Here is a 20,122-nt window from a genome sequence, read left to right on the forward strand (position 1 = left end):
GTTCTCCTTTTGTTGACCCAAGAATCTTTTACTACTGGCAACCACATTAGGTGTGTTGCCCAGTGGCTTCCAGCACACTCACACTGATTGACTGCCAAACGCACTTGATTCAATTGTAGTGTGTGCTCTTCTTAAGGGGCATAGTGTATAGACTAAGGCCAAAGTAGAGCAGGGTATGAAGCAAGAAGCAGGAAAATAGTCAGACAGCATGCCACAGAAGTGCAAGAGAAAGAAGCTGGATAGGTCAAGTGGGTTGCTGCAAATATTTTATTTGAGCACCATTTCTTATATGAAGAGATTTTAGATGTGTAATTTCCCATCTTCAAAATGGCTTGGCTCTGGGAGCGCTTTAAAAATAGAAGAGATTTTAGCAAGGAAGTGAATGCTTCAGGAGTAGGCAGCATGGAATGAGTTTCAGCAGGGAATATCAGCACAACAAAAAGCCAATTCATCAAAATATGCGTGGTGAGCATGTTGCTGGCAGTGAAATATCAAAGTACGGTGGTGATGGAGAAAATGCTTAATCCTATGTATGAGCAGTATGTAGAAATGAGGCTACAGGTATGAAGAACGAAGGACTGCTACATTAGTCAAGAGAAACAAGACTCATATAGCGAAAGGAAGGGCAAAGTAATGAACAGTCAGTTTGCGGCGGCTCTGTCCTGTTTAACTAGAGACTGATAGAGAAAACCTCTTTAGTGCTGTGCATGAACAGTGTGTTCAGGCTGGATTCGCTGCAAGCTCATCCACCTCCTGCAGAACCTGCTGTAATACCTGCTTCTGTTGTACTTCTGTGTCTATTGCTGTGGTCCTATCAATGTCCTCCTTCCATCATTAAGGAGGTTTAAGTGTGTCTGGTGAAGTGACAAAGGGGTCTAGAGTTAAACGAAGAAGACAGCAACTCAACCCCAAGTTTAGTACCTTCCTCCTCTCCTCTACAGCAGTACCATGATAGTGCTGCTGAGGTGGTTGCTTGGCTGATACATGTCTGAACAATTGTGGCAGCCCTGGGAGGGGTTATCTGTGATCATCCAGAATTGAGGGTCACATGTTAATTGAAGTAATCCTGCAGCAGCCATTTAAAGCACATCCATTCATTGATGTTCATAATCCCCACTGTCTGAGCACACTAATGGTCTTCACTTGACAAAGAAAAGTGTCTGCTAGCCTCATTGTCTATCTGTCCCCTGATCCGTTGAAAGGTACCATCAGCCATGTCTTCAAGGAACAGCTGCAGTTACTCGGGGGACACCTGGGAAGTCATGTGTGGTTAGTATATACAGGTACAGTGTTGTGTGACTGGGTGTATAACTCACCTCGTAGGATATTTTGGGTATCTGATCTTGGCAATCATGATGGGTTCCTATTGGTGTCCATTGTGGCTCTATCATTCAAGGAACCTGAGAAGCATATGCATTATGCATGGGGCACAAGTCTGCATCACACATCAAGTTTATTTCGAGGTTAGTGTATAACTTGCAGTTGCAGACGAAGTCTCTGTGAGGTTTAAAGATAGGTAGATGTATACAATCAATGTTCCTGTCACAAGGTACACATCCCACTCACTCTACTGTTGCTTATAATAATGAGATTACTGCAGGCATTAGGACTCAAGAGTATGACAGACAGGATGTTCTCCACTCTCCAGAAAGAGTATAGCCGAGAAGGCAACAGGAAACATACGAGATTAGCTATTTTGTCAGTGTATGGGTGGCAGAAGAAAGGTGGTAGAAGAAGGCAGTGGATAAGGTTGATCAAGAAGAGGAGGGTGCAACTGATAGAGATGCGAAGGGAGAGGAGGTAGTGGACAGCAGGAGAAAATACATACCTGTGGCAGAGGTAAGACCAGAGGCGCTTTTGGAGGGGAATGGGGAATCTAACCAGAAAGACCCACACATTCACCACAGCAGAGAAGCTCTATAGGGTCATGGGGACCAGTCCTTTCCAAGTCTATTGCGTCAAAAACTGCAAGACCAGGCTGCCAGATAAGAATGGTTGCTGTGTACCCCAGTACTACCTCCAAGTTAATGGCATGCTGATTACTGCCATTTATGACACAAGGTGCCAACACACTGTTAAACATGAAACACTGGGAAATCCTGCCATATGCAAGAAGGGATTAGGAGTCTGGATCACGTTAGTCCATGGAGGCAGCAATAGTATCCGACTCAAGAGTGATTAATTGTCAGGTAGGACTGACTTATCTAAAGAAAATATTTTAGGGAAACATATCCCTCATTTTCAACAATATCCAAAAGACAGTCTAACCAAAAGCACCTGTGATAGTTGGTGGGAAGAAGCTCCTTTATAGAAAAAAAAGAGATATAAGATATGAACCTAAAATCTCAAGGACAGAATAACGGAGAAGGGAAGAGTAATTGCAACGTACTTTTATGTTTAAAGCGCTCCCAGAGCCAAGCCATTTTGAAGATGGGAAATTACACATCTCTGTATCCTTTGAGGGGCTGCCACCCAAATGAACAGCAGGGCCACGCCGTTACACACAAATACACACTGTGATAGCCTGTGGTATCTGCAACATGACCACCTATTTCCACCTTCAGTTTAGCAAAATCACATGGAGATTGGCCAGTTTCTGACCCCCAATGTATCAATCATACAGTTCCTGAGAAAAATGGGCCAGAAAAGGAGTGGCAGCAATAGCCAAAGAGGAGTTGCTAGAGTGTGGCACCGTCAGAGAATGAGTGGAAGTATTTGATAACCACGCATTAGCAGCCCTATGTGAAAGGAGAAAAGAGGCTAGATTGAGAGTGGAGCCAGGTAATGAGTTTGTTTCGGTGGTGCAAGTGGCATGTTCACTTATGTACATTTATTTGTTTCTCTTTCCATATGTACATATATTTGTACTATTATGTTTATGTGATTTGTATGACTGGTGTTGTGTCCCTTCTTGAAAGACAGCGATGCAACAGAGATATGATTGCTACTTTGACATCACAATAATGATCAAACATGACCATACTTTCATTTATAATGTATGAAGCTCTAATAAACAAATTGTAAAGTGTTGCACTGAAAACCAGTATTGAGGTGCATTTACTGTAGACTAGTGATCTAATGTGATGCAACAGAGTGATTATAATCTAAGTATAATCATTTGTTTTGATTCCACATGATACCTTTTGATGGTAAGAAGCAGAGTTCACTGAAATAATAAATAATTTCCTAAAGTTAATGCTGAATGTCATATGCTAATGTTGACTTGTGCAGTTCTCCATTATACTTGTCACTGTGACTTCACAAGTTATTTTTTCTTTGCAGATCTACTGTTACATGAATCTTAATTAAGGATTACTAATGACAAGTTATGAATTTTGATGTTATATTTGTTTATTTCCATTTGAATATTGTGTGCCTTTAAAACTCTGATTTCTTAAGTTAGCCATATTGATTTAATAAGGCCTCGAAATTGCAGAATGTAAAACGGTGTCTTTCTTTTGCTAACGTGTCATTTCTTTCAGATTCCGTTCACATAAAATGTTAATTTGGAAATAGATATGCTAATGTTGTATTCATAGACTGCCTGAGAAACTAACCTTGAAGACAGCGTACGAGAACCGGCCAATGTGGAAATTGGCTCAACATTACACTTTGTTGCTCCGCACCCACACACATTGCAGGACACACACTGGACCCCATTTTCACCTCAGGCAACTAGATCACTGTCGAGACCATCTCCACCCCAGACTGGACCAACCACCGCTGCATGCAGTTCACTATCACTGCACCCTGCAGCTGCACCCACACCCCCATGAACTCCAACAGGAAATGGAAAGAAATCACCAACGAACAACTTACTTCAACCCTCGCCAAATCTCTTCCTCCTCCCTCCCATTATGCCAACACAGCAGCACGCATCTCAACGCATAGATCACTGAATGCGCTGACACTCCAGCCCCCCTCCAGCTGACATCGGCCAAATGCATACCCAAGAAAGCCAGCTTGTTCACCACTGAACTCCAAGATTCAAAGCGAACCGAAGACATTTAGAGAAAAAAATGGAGGAACAGCGAAACCAGCGAAGAGCTCACCTCCTTCAGAGCTGCATCCGCCACCCACTGCCAAAACATCAAGAAGGCAAGGAAAGACGCACTCCTGGATCACATCAACTTCTCCACACACAACACTAAGGAACTCTTCTCAGTCATCGACGAGTTCACTAATACCCCCTCCTAAGCCACCAGCATCCCCCTGTCACAGGACCTCTGCAACAAACTCGCCACCTTCTTCCACTGCAAGATCCAGGACATCTAGGACAGCTTCCTCCTGGAAAACCTGGAAAACCTGCCACCGGAACCTGCGATAGACTCACCGCCCCCCCAGAACCCACCCAGGCCATCCATAGGTTGTCCACACTCACCATGGAGAAAATAGTAAGCTTCTTGAACAGTACCCACTCTGGAGCCCCCAGGGACCCCTGCCCGCACCACATATACATCAGAGCCAGCACATTATCGACTCCGAGCTCCGAAACATGATGAACTGATCCATCACCACTGGCACCTTCCCTGAGGATTAGCCAAAAGGAACTTCCTCTCAGTAATGGAAACCGTCGCCACCTGGATGAGAGAAAGCTGCAGCAAGCTCAACTCTGACAAGACGGAGTTCATCATCTTGGGGAACGCCACCAAAGCTTGGGACAACTCCCGGTGGCCCACATCCCTCGGCACCCACCTACACTGACTGAGCACCTCTGCAACCTAGGCATCATCCTTGACTCCACCCTATTGATGACCCGCCAGGTAAATTCATTCGCCTCCTCCTGCTGGCACACACTCAGCAAACTTCAGAAAATCTTCAGATGGATCCCAGCAGACTGCCGAGGGACAGTCACCCACGCCCTAGTCACAAGCAAGCTCGACTATGGTAATGCCCTCTAAGCCGGCATCTCGACGAGAAACATCAAGAAGCTAAAACTCATCCAGAACTCCGCTGACAGACTCATCCTGACATCCCATGCCGAGAACGTATCTCCTAACACCTGAGTACTCTCCACTGGCTCCCAGTCGAAAAATGTATCACCTTCAAGATACTCACCCACACGTACAAGACCATACACAACACAGGACCAGCCTACATGAACCACTGCGTCACCTTCCACACCCCGCCAGATCCCTCCGCTCTGCCCAGCTGGCCCTGGCCACCATCCCTCACATTAGGAAAACCACCGCCGGAGGACGATCTTTCACCTACATCGCAGCAAAGAGCTGCAACAACCTCCCCCTACACTTCAGACAAAGCTCATTACTCATCATCTTCAGGAAGAACCTTAAGATGTGGCTCTTCGGATGAGATGAGGCCCTCCCACCCCCACCCAGCACCTTGAGACCCTCACGGGTGAGTGCCCGTACTTTGCAAAAACTGATTGATTGATTGATTGAAAGTCATACACGGGAGCAAGGATGGATGCTTTCTCATGATGGCCATGAGAAAGTACCCTGATGTTGCAGACGTCCCTCTTATGATTCGCTATGACTGGATAGTGGAATCTTTTGATTCCCATGATGTGGTGAATAGACAAATCAAAATTCACTTTGGACTTGAACTTACTGTTCCCGGTTGGATTCAATGCCACTTCCTGCCAGACGCTCTTTTCTTGGACTTCATCCCTTACATTTCTCCCATGGACTCCTGAGAGGTACAGACCTCTCTACCCTTGCCCCTTACTTTTTCCCAATGCTGATTAAGAAGACTTAGATTTTTCTGACACAATGAGAAGACTCTTGACCGAGCTTCTAAATGGTGACACGTTCTCTTTTTACTTAAATTTACTTAGTTAGCACTTATTTGGCCCAGATGTTGTTGTCTCAAATTCTTTGGTCCTATTTTTTCTTTTTGTCCTCATGTCTGAATCAGCGTCCATGTGAAAGCACTTTTTTTATGGGTCACAAACTGGTTCTCAAGTTCTGTTGCATGCGCTTCTGGAGCCATCCAGATACAGACTCTATGGCTTATGTAGAGACTAACAGTTGCTCAATAATATGACTAACATTTCCTTGCTTTTCTTTTGCAGCTTTTTACAGGTACGCTCCTAGCCACCTGTCCTGAAAGTGGGATCAGTAGACCACCTGCCTCTCTGGCTTCCCTAAGGGATGAGTCCTGCAATATTTACCACTTGTGCTGCGTGTTGGGTAGGGGACTATCTTCAACTGGTTTGGGTGGTTGAAGTGGTTGGGTGGTAGGAATGTTGGTTTATGGGATTGTTTGAAGTTTCAATGCTATTGATTATGGTTTTGAGCTTACTACCCTTGTGTGCTGCCATAGCTTTGGTTTTTACCTTGGGATTGTGCCATGTAACATGCTTTCTTGCTTAGGTTAAATGCACTGGCCTGGATGGGCCCCTCTCGGCTACAACAGGCATCACACTGCTGACTTTGAATGTTTGTGGCCTGAACGTTGCGCAAAAAGTGTGGCACATGTTTGCCTAACTTTGCCGCCATCATGTGAAAATTTCCCTATTACAGGAGGCCTATCTTGCCCCTCATGCCCGAGACTGCCTGTGACCCAGTTGAATTGGGAAGGCACATCTCTCTGTCTATACCCGTTGGGTAGCCACTCTGATCTGACAAAGGCTGCAGTGGCAGACACTTAGATCCCTCACTGACAGGGAGGGTAGAAATTTAATTTTGCATGGAGTCCTCTTAGATAAGTGCATCTGTATGTATGGTCCTAATGTTGACACTCAATGCTTTTTTGTGGATTTATGGAATAAAATTGAGGTCTTTGGTAACTCCACAGAGATTTGGGGTACTAACTTTAATGTTGTCCTAGACCTTACTACTGATAGAGCTCACTTCTGCTAGCATCAACATCCCCATTCTCCAGCACAGGTCCACACTCCTTTGTCATACCATGATCTTGTAGGTGTGTGGCAGATTAGGCATCCTCATGTGACTGCAGAAACATATGTGATCCTCTCTAGGGATGCCTAGTCGTGTACTGACTTTTGGCTCCTTCCTTGAGATTTGTGTAGTTGTGGTTGAGCAGCTGGCCCGGCCCTCTCCGATCATGCGCCACTGCTATTGACAGGCAAACTTTCAACCTGAGCCTTCAATTGGTGGCTTCCTCCCAGTGTGCTTTGTGATCCTCTATTTCACTCTGAGAGTGAATGCGGGGCATTTGCATTTCTAAACATTCTGGTATTTTACGCGACCTTCGCATGACGATGATATTACGTGGACCATACTTCGATTCTATGCTGTGTTGTATACCTCATACGGGAAAGTGTTGTTAGATGGACTTATTGAATACTTCGAGTCCATACAGTTGAGTAGCCTTGATCATAATCACAGTCATTACATAGATGCTCCCTTTACCATGGAAGATGCAGTTCAGGCCATCAGTAACATGTCTGGGGGCAAGGCCCCAGGCCCGTATGGCCTTATGGTCTGCTTCTACTAGGAATACACTAGGAATACACTACTGACACCGCATCTCCTTGCCACGTATGAGGAAGCCAGGGAGATTGGTTACCTGTCACCCTCAGTGCGGGAGGCTCTCTTAGCCATGCTCATTAAGCCTGACAAACTGCCAATAGCTGTGATTCTTATCAGCTGCTATCTATGATCAATCTGGACAACAAAATACTTTCCAAAATATCCTGCCCCTCCTCTCTGTGATCACGAAGTTTCAGACCAATCAGTCTTGTCCCTGGCCATTTGACAAGTCACAGTCTTTGCACTCTTTGTGCCCTAATAAAGACACCTTGAAACTGCAGCACCCAGCGATGGCTGCTTTCCTTGATGCAACCAAGGTGTTTCATTTTCTTGAGTGGTCGTATCTATTCCCTCTTCTTTGGTGTATGGGGTTTACCCATGGCTCACTTGGGTAACTCAAGCTACTAGGCAGGACTGCCCTCTCCCCAGATCCAGTATACCATTGCAATGAAACAGTTGGTGGTGTGAGGCAGCACCATACTGATCAAGGCATCTGCTACATGTTGCAGCGGCTGGTAGTGTCCCTGTACACAGATGATGCCACCCTCTACGTGATGTACCATGCCACTAATCTTGCATCCCTACAGCATGAACTCATCTTTTATGCAGCCCTCAATTGAACAGCGATCAATTGGTCAAAATCAACGTTATTTCCACTTTGTGAGTGCAGTGAGCACTTTCCCACCGAATACCCTCTTACATGGTCAACCGGCAGAGTTCATTACTTAGGGATTGTCATTAGTAGGGATGTGTCCCAGATTTGGAGAGAGTACTGGGGCAAAGTGGTTGGCAGAATGCCTACTGATGTGGCCTAGATTGCCTTTGTCTCTTACCGTGTGTGTCGCCATTGCCAAAATGGTGATTCTTCTGAAACTGCTCTGTGTTTGCGACATCCCAATCCCTCTCACAGCACTGTTCCATAGACGCATTTGTTCCCTCTTAATCCAGTTGAGGTTGGCTGGTGGGCAGCAGTGGTTATCTTGGGAGACACTGACACTTCCTTTGGAGAAAGGGGGCTTATGCTTGTATGCGCTCCCGACATTGAGTTATACTACTATAGCACCCAGGCACACTTCACTTACTATTGGGTACATCCTGTCCAACACCTTCCACATACCACAATAGAGCTAGATGCTGTTGAGGGGTTTCCTCTGTGTACGGAGTTTTGCACCTGTCCTGGACGCTTGTGAAGTGACATAAATACCATCCAGTGCAATGTCTGGACCTGGCAGAACCTGTACAGAAGGGCCCGACTTGACTGCCGCTATTCTGGCAATCTTCCTCTCGCTGATAACCCAGTCTTGCCTTCTGCGGTGGAGGAATTCACTAATCTACATCTGCGTAGGCTGGGCCTTGAGAAGATGCACGACTTGTATCTCGTCCTTGAGTTCCTGCAACTACAGGACTTGTAGGCTTGTCCTGCGTGCTCACCACTTGACATACTACTATACTTTTGATTGTGTAGTGCATGCAGAACTGGGTATGGTACCAGCGCCTGCAAGCCCACGACTATACATGCTCTAGATTGTGTGCTCACTACCCCCTCCCCTAGGAGGCTTATCACCTGCTTGGACTCTACAATGCAAGACAAGGCCCCTGTGCATCAGCCAATGGCTTTGTCAAAGTAGTGGGTAGATCTGGGAGATGACCTGACAGAGAACAAATAGAGGTATTGCTGCTCCTTAACCAGAATGCTGACCCTGAATTACAGATTGAGATTTCATCCATGTAACATTTCTCCACCGCATTTACTGCACCCAGGCTGTTCTGTGAAGGCTGGGTCTGGTGCAGGAGGCATGCTCTGAGTGTCACTGAGCTGTTGAAGCAGACCTTCTACACTTTGATTGGTCCTGCCTTAGAAGTGCCACCTATTGGTCAGCCATACTAGATTGTATAGACTCAGTGATAGCAGTCTCTGTATCTCGTATTCCACTTGTCATTCTACTGGGGTTTGTCAAGCATGTCCCGGAAGGTGTCCGCCAGCTGAAAGCAATGCTGTTACTCCTTGCCAAGAGAAGAATCACAGTCCACTGGAGCCATAGGGGCAGCCCGCAAGTATCTGACTGGCTCACTGATGCTTGTCGATTGCCAAGAACGTTTTGAGGACTACTGGGCATTATTGCATTGTCAGATCTTGCCCCAAGGACATCTGTATGTCTTTCGGAACTTACCTGGTTTGCCTGGCAGCCTCTGGTTTCTCCTCCTTGACCCCGGACTCCATAAAGCCTATGCCTATTGCATTGCTCTATTCAATATAAAATAATTAAAGGTCATTATAAATTTTGTCATGCAGTCCCAGAATTTCACTTTTGGCTTGCACCAAGAACTTTGGCTTAAAGAATTGTTTATTCCCTTTTAATATAGCCTGGAAGTCCATTCAGTATTTAGAAAGGGATGTGTTATTAAGGTCAAACATAAATAACAATAATTTAATTCCAAATACCTCAATTTACATATATTATTCCATTTGATTCCCTATGACCCCTGCCCAAGAATTAGATTCGTGCGCACCCACAATAAAACTGGACGCAATTTAACTGCACAGTTAATAGAGCGATATCCCAGCTTGTCATGCAGTGTCATTTGTGGAGTACTCTCCAGGCCATATATATGTGTATGTATATGTATTTATATATATACTAGTTCCTGGGAACGAATTATCGAACTGTCTGCTAAATACGTGTGGACAGTTTATTTCCTGGGCTTATTCTAGGGAAGACATAATGAACTTGCCAGTCTTTACCTATTTTGACTATATGTATCAAAACATGTTTGCTCTGTCGCTTTGATGCTTCACCTTGAACAGAAAATCAACCTAAGACAAAGAAAGCAAAATGTCCCAGTGTAAACCAGAACATTGCATGAAGTGAGAAAAGAAAATAAGAAACTTTCAGGTTATAAAACCCATAAAATCACTATCACTGAATTATACAACATATTATACATGACTTGCACTTAAGATGCATGATAGACAAGCTTTGGAAAAGCTAATAACTCTGTTTGTGTGTACTAATACATGAACACAGAGACATGAACAAATGGCCACAAACCACTTGTGCCAGATCACTGTGTAACCCGCTGCAAGGCACCACAAGCTTGGGGAATATAACACAGGGCTCAAGCATAAGGGAAAAAGAAAGGAACAATTTGCACAGAGACTAGGCACTAATAACCGGCACAGTCGCGCTTGCCTTTGTTTTAAAAGTACTAGCAAATTAAAGCCAGGCCTACTGATTTTGCTAATGGGTGTTGTGTTTCTTCAGTGAGACGTCCTAAGTACAACAGGCATTCCCAGGCATAGATCCCGTACTTAAGGGTCAAGCTGTCTCTCAATGATGAGGCCTAACAGGCAAAAAACATTGAGGGGTTGTTTGAGTTCTTCGTCAGAATGCACACAGTTTAGCAGATTGGGCTCGACTGATCAGACGGGAGCAGGGCCAAGAGTGAACTGCATGTGCAAAGCGTCACAATAAGCAAATTAAAAAGGAAGAAGTGCGGCCAGGAGAAAATAACAGCCACTGAGGTTAATTCAAGCATTTCACTCTCCATGTTTACTTTTCTCAGTGGTTACAACTGTGATCACTGCTATTATCTCTACCTTGACGGCAGCTGGTTTTACTGTCACTATCCCCACTGTGGTGGCAGCTGCTGTCGCTCCTGTGATTCTTACTGTGCTGACAGCTGTTGTTGTCCCTTCTGTGTCTACCATTATAGTAAGTGCTGTAGCCTCTTCCATGTTGGAAGTCGTGGTCACGCTGAGTCCCTGTTGTGATTGCTGAGGTTAAGGCAGCTGTGGTTGCTTCTGTTGTGACAGTTGCTGCTTCTGTTGTTCCAGATACCGAACGTGATTGATGCCATGGGCTGTGTTGTACATTTGTGGCTTTTGCGCAGCTCTGGTGTTCTGTGCTATCTTAGCCTTGCATATGCAATAGGTTACTTTGCGACGTTCTCTTTGGCTATTAGTATGAATGAGCTCAAGGGTGCTGTGCTCACATATAACATTTTGACAAAATGTGAGATAATCAATCTTATTACCACTCGATGAAAAGCGGGTATGACTCGTCATGTAAGAGTAGTGTTACGCCCGGGAACTGTGCAACAGTTTTCAGTGCTCAATTTTAAAAAGAAAATTACGTGCAGGAGAGCTTCCCAAACAAATTAAAAAGGCCATTTTGGGACATCTTGCTGTATTTATGGGTCACGTCTGGGAGGACCACTAAGTCTGCTTTAACTCGCCTTACAGAAGCACCAACGTCTATGTAACTGAAGGCATAACAGTATGCTTGTACTACAGGCGTGTGGTACTGGCCACTGTATATCATTTAAGAGGGTGGGCGGCTTAGCGGAGTTAAACAGCTAGGCAGTACTGATGATTCCTCAAGGCTGTACAGTGCAAGCATCCACATCACCAGATTCGTTTTGGAAAGGTCTATAATTATAAAATGTTGAGCGCTATAAGAATACTTCTTTTATATGTTATATAAGTTCACACAGCAATTTACTAAGTACTAGACATTTCTATTCCATTGTGAGATCAATTAAATGTCCTAGTTTATTTTAATTGGTATATATTCTAGAGCTTTTGTGTCATATGAAATCTTCATCAGGGGCCAACGCTTGTTATTTCTTGGTTTGTGCCCGAGGCCCTATGTGGTTCTGACGTCAATTTCTACTCATTTGTCCTCTCTCACACTGAGCTGTCTATTGCAGTGTATGCACATTGCTAATTAGGTACAAACCAACAATATTGGAATATGTAGTATAAGGTATTTAGTCATTCAAAGTCAGTGGACATTACTTTAATCGTCATTTAACAGCGCACAAATAATTCACAAATATAATAACACGACATAAAGTAGCAACCGATATTCTGCTGAGAATTGTCGCAAACAAAATGACAAGCGCGATGACATTTGCTGAATGGAGCCAGTTACCTGTATATAGAAATGTATTGGTGTGTCCTCCGACTACAACATCCACTCCTTTCACTTTTTTAGCGATCAGTTTGTCTGTTTCAAAGCCGGAGTGTCCGAGGGCTATGATTTTGTTCACTCCCAAAGTTAAGAGCTTGTCAACTTGGGGCTGCAGCGCCTCTATTTCATCCTCAAACACCAGATGGGGACCTGTTGACCAAACCCAAGTGGTTTAGATAAACGTAAGAAGATTGACCACAAAACATTGCGGATATGAATCAGTCTACACATCAAAAATACTCTAGCGTAGATAAATACTGAGGGCCGTATTTATACTTTTTGACGCTAAACTGCGCTAACGCAGTTTAGCGTCAAAAAGTTTTGCGCCGTCTAACGCCATTCTGAAGCGCCATGCGGGCGCCGTATTTATGGAATGGCGTTAGACGGCGCAATCAGACCGGCGCTGCCTGGTTTGCGTGGGAAAAAACCACGTAGACCAGACAGCGCCGGCGTAGGGGGAAAATGGCGCATGGGCGTCTTAAAATGGGGCAAGTCAGGTTACGTCGAAAAAATCGTCTTAACCCGACTTGCGCCATTTTTTAACGACGCCCATCCCCCATCAACATGACTCCTATCATTGTAAAGATAGGAGTCATGCCCCCTTGCCCAATGGCCATGCCCAGGGGACTTGTGTCCCCTGGGCATGGTCATTGGGCATAGTGGCATGTAGGGGGGCACAAATAAGGCCCCCCTATGCCACCAAAACAAAATATAAAAAAAAAAAAATTATACTTACCTGAACTTACCTGAATGTCCCTGGGGTGGGTCCCTCCATCCTTGGGGGTCCTCCTGGGGTGGGCAAGGGTGGCAGGGGGGGTCCCTGGGGGCATGGGAGGGCACCTGTGGGCTCATTTTGAGCCCACAGGCCCCTTAACGCCTGCCCTGAGCAGGCGTTAAAAAGTGGCGCAAATGCGCCGTTTTTAGCCACGCCAACTCCCGGGCGTCTCTTTTGCCCGGGAGTATAAATACCACGTAAAGTCCTGGGAGTCATTTTTTAGACGGGAACGCCTCCCTTGCATATCATTAACGCAAGGAAGGGGTTCACGCAAAAAAATGACGCACATTCCGGGAACTTTGGCGCTATTCGCCTCTAACGCCATAGTATAAATATGGCGTTAGTTGGCGTTAGTTTTGCGTCGAAATTGCGTCAAAAAAAACGACGCAATTTCGGCGCAAACGGAGTATAAATATGGCCCTGAGAGTTATAGGGACAGTCGGCCATTTTGCATTGACAGGACTGTCATTTTTTCTAATACAATACAACGGATATTCTTAGTGACCTTAGATATTCAAATGAAGGTTTAGATGAACAATCTCAATTTCCCCCAAATAATACATTTTAAAACGCCACCTGTTATTTAAACATGTCTGCTCTCATCATGCCTCCTTGCAACAGCCGAAATCCTTTCGAGCAATACATTTGGTGAAATATAAAGAGTGAAAAATAGGTATAAAGAAAAACTTTGCATTTCCAAATTTAGCACAAGATAAGGTGTGGAGAAGCAGTGGTTATTTGCGCATCTCTGAATCCTGGGGTCCCCATACTAGCATGTGAATTACAGGGCATTTCTCAAAAAGATGTCTTTTTTATACACTGTCTTCCATTTGGAAGGAAAAAATGTAGAGTAAGACAAGGGGCAAGAACACTTGTCCTGCTATTCTGTGTTCCCCCAAGTCTCCAGATAAAAATGCTACCTCACTTGCGTGGCAGGCCTAATGCCCGCAACAGGAAACACAACATGGATACATCACATTTTTGCATTGAAAACTGATGTGTTTTTTGTAAAGTGCCTAGCTGTGGATTTTGATCTCTAGCTCAGCCGACACCTAGGGAAACCTACCAAACCTGTGCATTTGTGAAAAACAGACACCTAGGGGAATCCAAGGTGGGGTGGCTTGTGGGGCTCTCACCAGGTTCTGATGCCCAGAATCCTTTGCAAACCTCAAAATTTGGCCAAAAAAACACGTTTTCCTCACATTTCGGTGACAGAAAGTTCTGGAATCTGAGAAGAGGCACAAATTTCCTTCCACCCAGCGTTCCCCCAAGTCTCCCGATGAAAATGGTACCTCCTTTGTGTGGGTAGGCCTAGTGCCCACGATAGGAAATGCCCCAAAACACAACGTGGACACATCACATTTTCCCAAAGAAAACAGCTGTTGTTTGAAAAGCGCCTAGCTGTGGATTTTAGCCTCTAGCTCAGCCGGCACCTAGGGAAACCTGCAAACCTCAAAATGTGGCCAAAAAACACTTTTTCCTCACATTTCAGTGACAGAAAGTTCTGGAATCTGAGGGGAGCCACAAATTTACTGGGCTCAGCAGCCATACAGGGAAACCTACCAAACACAGACATTTCTGAACACTAGACACCAGCGGGAGTCCAGGGAGGTGTGACTTGCATGGCTCCCCCTGTGTTTTCTTACCCATAATCCTCAGCAAACCTCAAATTTAGCTAAAAAAAAACATTTTTCCCACATTTTTCCCACATTTCACCGCACCAGGACAAATTTCCTACCACCCAGCCTTGCCCTCAGTCTCCCGGTAAATATGATACCTCACTTGTGTAGGTGAGACAAGTGCCTGTGACAGGGAAGAGCCAAAAACATGTTGAAATTGAGGGGGATCCAAAGCGGCTCCAAAAGGGCAGTTTGAAAAAAAACATTTCTAGGCTGACAAGTGGGGCAGAATTTCTATCGGTATAGATGAGACAATGCTGGGTGGTAGGAATTTTGTGGATTCCTGTAGATTCTGGAAGGTTCCATCACAACAATGAGGGAAAAATGTGTGATTTCCAGCAAAGTTGGAGGTTTTCAGGGCATTGTGGGTAAGACAATGGTACAGGGTGCATGTGAAGCACACCACCCTGGACTCACCCAGATGTTTAGTTTTCAGATGTGTCTAGGTCTTATGGATTTTTCGACATGGCAGCGTCCCAAAGTCCAAAAAGTGCAGCCCTCACCATTCCAAGTGGAGCGATTTTGATAGTTAGCCAAACTCTGATGGCCCAAATGAAAAACCAAAACCCAAAATAATCAGAAGTCCTCTTGCTTGCCGTGGGATAAGATGTTTTAGTGTGCAGGGGGAGAGCTGAAAGACTGTTACCCCCTTCAGTTGGGGGGGGGGGCATAACCATGCCCATACTGGTTGGTAGCCACCACCCCACTATTTTTTTTTTTTATTCCCTGGCATCTAGTAGACTTTCTGCCCCCCCAGGGTGTGGATTGGGGGTTATTGCCCAATCTGCCCACTGGTGGGCAGAACAACTTTGGCCCCATTTATTTGGGGTGGGGGTATTGCTATACCCCCACCCTCTTATTTAAAAAAAAAAAAAAAACTTCCTTGGTCTTTGGTGGGCTTTCTGCCCCCTTGAAAAATAGGCCAATCTGCCCCCAAGGGCGACAGATATGGCCAACAATGATGTGTCCCCATGGGGAGCGACCCTTTCCCATGGGGCTGCCCCCCAAACAAAACTCACACATACACACACACACACCAATCCCTGGTGCCTAAGTGGTTTCTGCCCCCGGAGCAGATCGGCCTAATAGAAGTAGGCCGATCTGCCCCCAAGGGGAGCAGAAATGGCCTAAAATAAATGTGCCCCCCCAGGGGAGCAACCCTTGCCTAAGGGGTCGCTCCCCTTGCGTGAAATTGGCGCAAAAAAAAAACCCTGGGGCCTAGTGGTTTCTGCCCCCCTTGGGGGCAGATCGGCCTATTAAAAATAAGCAGATCTGCCCCCAAGGGAGCAGAAATGCTGTAAAATAAATTTGCCCCCCCAGAGAAACAACCCTTGCCTAAGGGGTCGCTCCCCTTGCGTGAAATTGACGCAAAAAATAAAAATCCCTAGTGTCTAGTGGTTTCTGCCCCCCCTTGGGGGCAGGTTGGGGTAATAAAAATAGGCCGATCTGCGAAGTGACCTAAAGACAATTTGTCCCCTAGAGGAGCGACCCTTGCCTAAGGGGTCGCTCCCCACATATAATAAAATAAAATAAGTAACAAAAAAAAAATCCCTGGTGTCTATGGGTTCCTGCCCCCCAGGGGGCAGATCGGCCTACTTACAATAGGCCGGTCGGCCCCCAAGGGGGACAGAAATGGCCTAAAACAAATTTGTCCGCCCCAGGGGAGCGACCCTTGCCTAAGGGATCACTCCCCTCACATGAAACTGACAAAAAAAAACCCTGGTGTCTAGTGGTTTCTGCCCCCCTTGGGGACAGATTGGCCTCATAAAAATAGGCCGATCTGCCCCGAAGGGGGGGTAGAAATGGCCTAGAGTTTATTTTACCCCCAGGGGAAAGACCCTTGCCTAAGGGGTCACTCACTACATATAAAAAAAATAAACACACAAAAAAAAGATTCCTGGTGTCTAAGGGTTTCTGCCCCCCTGGCGATCTGCCCCTAGGGAGGGAGGAAATGGGCTAAAAATAAATTGACCCCCTTGGGAGCGGCCCTTGCCCAAGGGGCTGCTCTCCTTATGTATAAATATATATTTTTTAATTCCCTGGTGTATAGTGGTTTCTGCCCCGCTTGGGGGCAGATCTGCCTATTTATAATAGGTCGATCTGCCCCCAGGGGTGCAGACATGGGCTAAAAATAAATTGCCCCCCTGGGGAGCGGCCCGTGCCCAAGAGGCCAGTCCCCTTATTCAATAATCAAAAAATTAACAAACTCCCTGGTTTCTAGTGGCATTTCTGCTGCCCGATCGCATCGAGATCCTTTCCTTTGATGCGTCTCTCGGCCCCTCCACGTGATTGGAGGAGAAATGCTTTTGCGGAGGGGTAGGCCTCTGAGGAGGTCAGCGCGCTGACTTCATCAGACGCCACGGGGGTCAGGGGCAGGGGTGGAATGGGAATCTATTCCCCTTCCATCCCTGCCCAGGGGAGGGGGGTGCGAGGCCCTTAGGGGGAGCGCTAGCGCTTCCAACGAGGGCCCCTATCTGGACATAACGGTTACGTCCAGGGCAGCCGAGGGGTTAATAGGAAAAGGTAGATACTTCTTTTCTGTATTCACTATGGCCTGAGCCACAACGATAAACTTACACTTTTGTGTAAGTTTACAATTGTTTGCGATTTACAAAAGCATTTTACTAGCAGTTTCTTTATGACTGCTTAGTCTGCACATAAAACAAAAGGACAGTTCTATATTTTTATGTGCGGAGACTCCACAGTCATAAAGATACTACTAGTAAATTATCTTTGTGAATAGCAAATAATCGTAAACTTACACTAAGTGTGAGTTTACCTTTGTGAATCTGGCCCTATCTGTTTTTCCATTACTACATTCACTTGTGTTAATGATTTGCTAATCTTTACTATAATAACCTTACTTTTTTATTGGTATGGGTTAATGTTAAGTAAAATCATGAAAAATATAACTTCCCAGAACAAAGTAGAGATTCCCACATACCTATATTAATACTGCTGAACCATTGGCAGATCTGAGGTAGACTTTATATTAGTCCATTTTCATGAACTACCCACATGAGAAGGTTTCTTCTGCTCTGTAAATTATTATGAAACAGAAAAAATTGGTCCCCAGGGGGAAGAGTATGTCTTGACTTCCAAAGCAATAACTTAAATAAGTGTATGGAAACCTTTATATATTTAATAAGGTTTTCAATAATTTAATGTCTTTTGTTCAATAAAATATTTCTCATGAGTGACAATCGAAAAAACAAATATTAAAAACAGATATAGGTGCTCCTAAAGTGGCGGCACAGTGAAAGTGATTGATTGAAATGATATATACAGTGCTAGGTGTTATGTACAATGTATACAACAATGTGGTTAAAACGATAAATGATCTTCAGAAGGACCCCTACAGTTCAGGTGTCTAGAAGTCACCAATATTCTCAACATTAATCCACATCAATAATATCGACGTTTCGACCCAACGTGTAGGAATTCATCGATAATGGGTCATTATCAGGACTGATAAACTATTTTAGGAAGCACCATTGAATCACTCGCCATGGCCGTATTTCCTTTCTCTCATGGACTATGTTCACAACCTAGGATCAGTAATTATTTCTCCCTCCCGAAAATCTTCTTTTTCTTTTTTGAAGATAATTGAATCACTCGACGTGTCTGTATTTCCTTTCTCCCACGGACTACGCTCACAACCTAGGATCAGTAAATATTTCTTTCGGTAAGGTTTGTTTCGGCAAGACGGAGGACGCCAACTTGTGGATGCGGCAAACTACCTTGCGCTAATTAGCTGCAAGGTAGGCGTTCCCGTCAACAATATCACACTATCCCCCTAACACCTTATTTATACTAAAAAATTCCAAGCACAGAGTAGGTGGACCCAAATAATGGTGCTAAGTCTGCTTAGCACCATTATTTAACGCCTGGGTCAGACCGGGCATTAGGGGACCAGTGGACCCATTTCCTTGGCTAAACACCATGGAATGGGCCCACAGGTGCCCACCCCAAGCCCTAGGAATACCCCCACCCACACCAGAGGGATGCCATAGGATGGGGGAACCCCATCCTGGGTAAGTAGAGGTAAGTATATATATAAATTTTTTTCAGTGCCTTTGGGGGCCCCTTACATGAGGCCCTCTGCCTGGCACTGGGTATTATGGCCTTTCCCAGGGGACACTGGTCCCCTGGGCTGGCCATAGGGTGGTGGGTATGACTCTATCTTTAATAAGACAGGAGTCATGTTTGGGTGGTAGTGTGTCAGGAAATGACACTAAGCTGGTTAGCGGCATATTTATTGCCGCTAACCAGCCTAGCGTTATTCCTGGCCCACTAGCGCCTTTTTCCCTCCCTCCACTCCCCACTGGCTAGCATCTATTCTGTAGACGCTAGCCTGTCCTATGCTCCACCCTGCACCATCCCATTAATATGGCACCCAGCTGGTGCTCTGAAATGGCGATAGCAGGCGCTATGGATTTTGATGCAAGACTGCGCTAATGCAGTCTTGCGTCTAAGTCCATAAGTATGGGCCTTAGTGTATGGATTCAATGACGACCTGGGTGATGGTGTCACTGAGGCCGGGTCTTCGTCCTGGTGGTCTGTATGAGAGGGTGCCTTTGACGGTAGTGTTGTCATTGGCGGGTTGCTGGAAGTTCATGTGTTTCATGATGGGTGTGGTTTCGTCATTGGTGATGGTGCAGGTGATTGATTCCTTGTATATGATGGTGATGCTACCTTCGTGCCTGTTAGTGCAGTCGCTGTGTTTCATTTTGTAGCCGGGGGTGTTGCCAATGCGATGCCTGGGGGGAGCCAGGTCTCATCCCCGTAAAGAAGTCAATAGATCTCATCCATGTGTTGCGCCAATGCACATGCTACCACCAACCTCTCTGCCTAAGCAATCTGTTGTATCCAGGCCTGATTTACGTGGCTAAATTTTGAGCATTTTGTATGGTCAGTGTGAAATCAGCAAGGAATTCTTCTGGGACTGCTGATAAGATTTTAGCCACCGAGTCTCATAAGGCATGGGAGTTCCTGCTTAAAAAGCAGCTGGTGTTAACAGAATGAAGGGTGAGTCTAATGAAAGAAATCATCCTCTTCTCTTATGCCTCATTCTGTTCGATTCTCTGTCTGGACTGGTAGTTGGAAAAGAACCAGGGTTAACCCTTCTGGTTGAGGCCTGTACTACCAGGATCTCCGAAGTACAGTGCTGCATAAGAAAAGCAAGGTCACCTACAATAGGACTGTGACAATGTGGCACTTGTTTACTGGTGGGCAAGA

General features: G+C 45.4%; 1 protein-coding gene across 2 annotated transcripts in view; it reads right to left on the reverse strand.

The window, feature by feature from the left end:
• Positions 1 to 20,122, reverse strand: part of NT5E (5'-nucleotidase ecto) — a 483,444-nt gene that overhangs the window by 300,631 nt on the left and 162,691 nt on the right. For both annotated transcript variants that reach the window (XM_069235588.1, XM_069235587.1), the window contains exon 3: positions 12,392 to 12,580. In XM_069235588.1, coding sequence (XP_069091689.1) covers positions 12,392 to 12,580 — 189 coding nt within the window. The remainder of the gene's footprint in view (positions 1 to 12,391; positions 12,581 to 20,122) is intronic.

This window comes from Pleurodeles waltl, chromosome 5 (genome assembly GCF_031143425.1).
Source record: "Pleurodeles waltl isolate 20211129_DDA chromosome 5, aPleWal1.hap1.20221129, whole genome shotgun sequence".
In the NCBI taxonomy this organism is placed as follows: Eukaryota; Metazoa; Chordata; class Amphibia; order Caudata; family Salamandridae; genus Pleurodeles; species Pleurodeles waltl.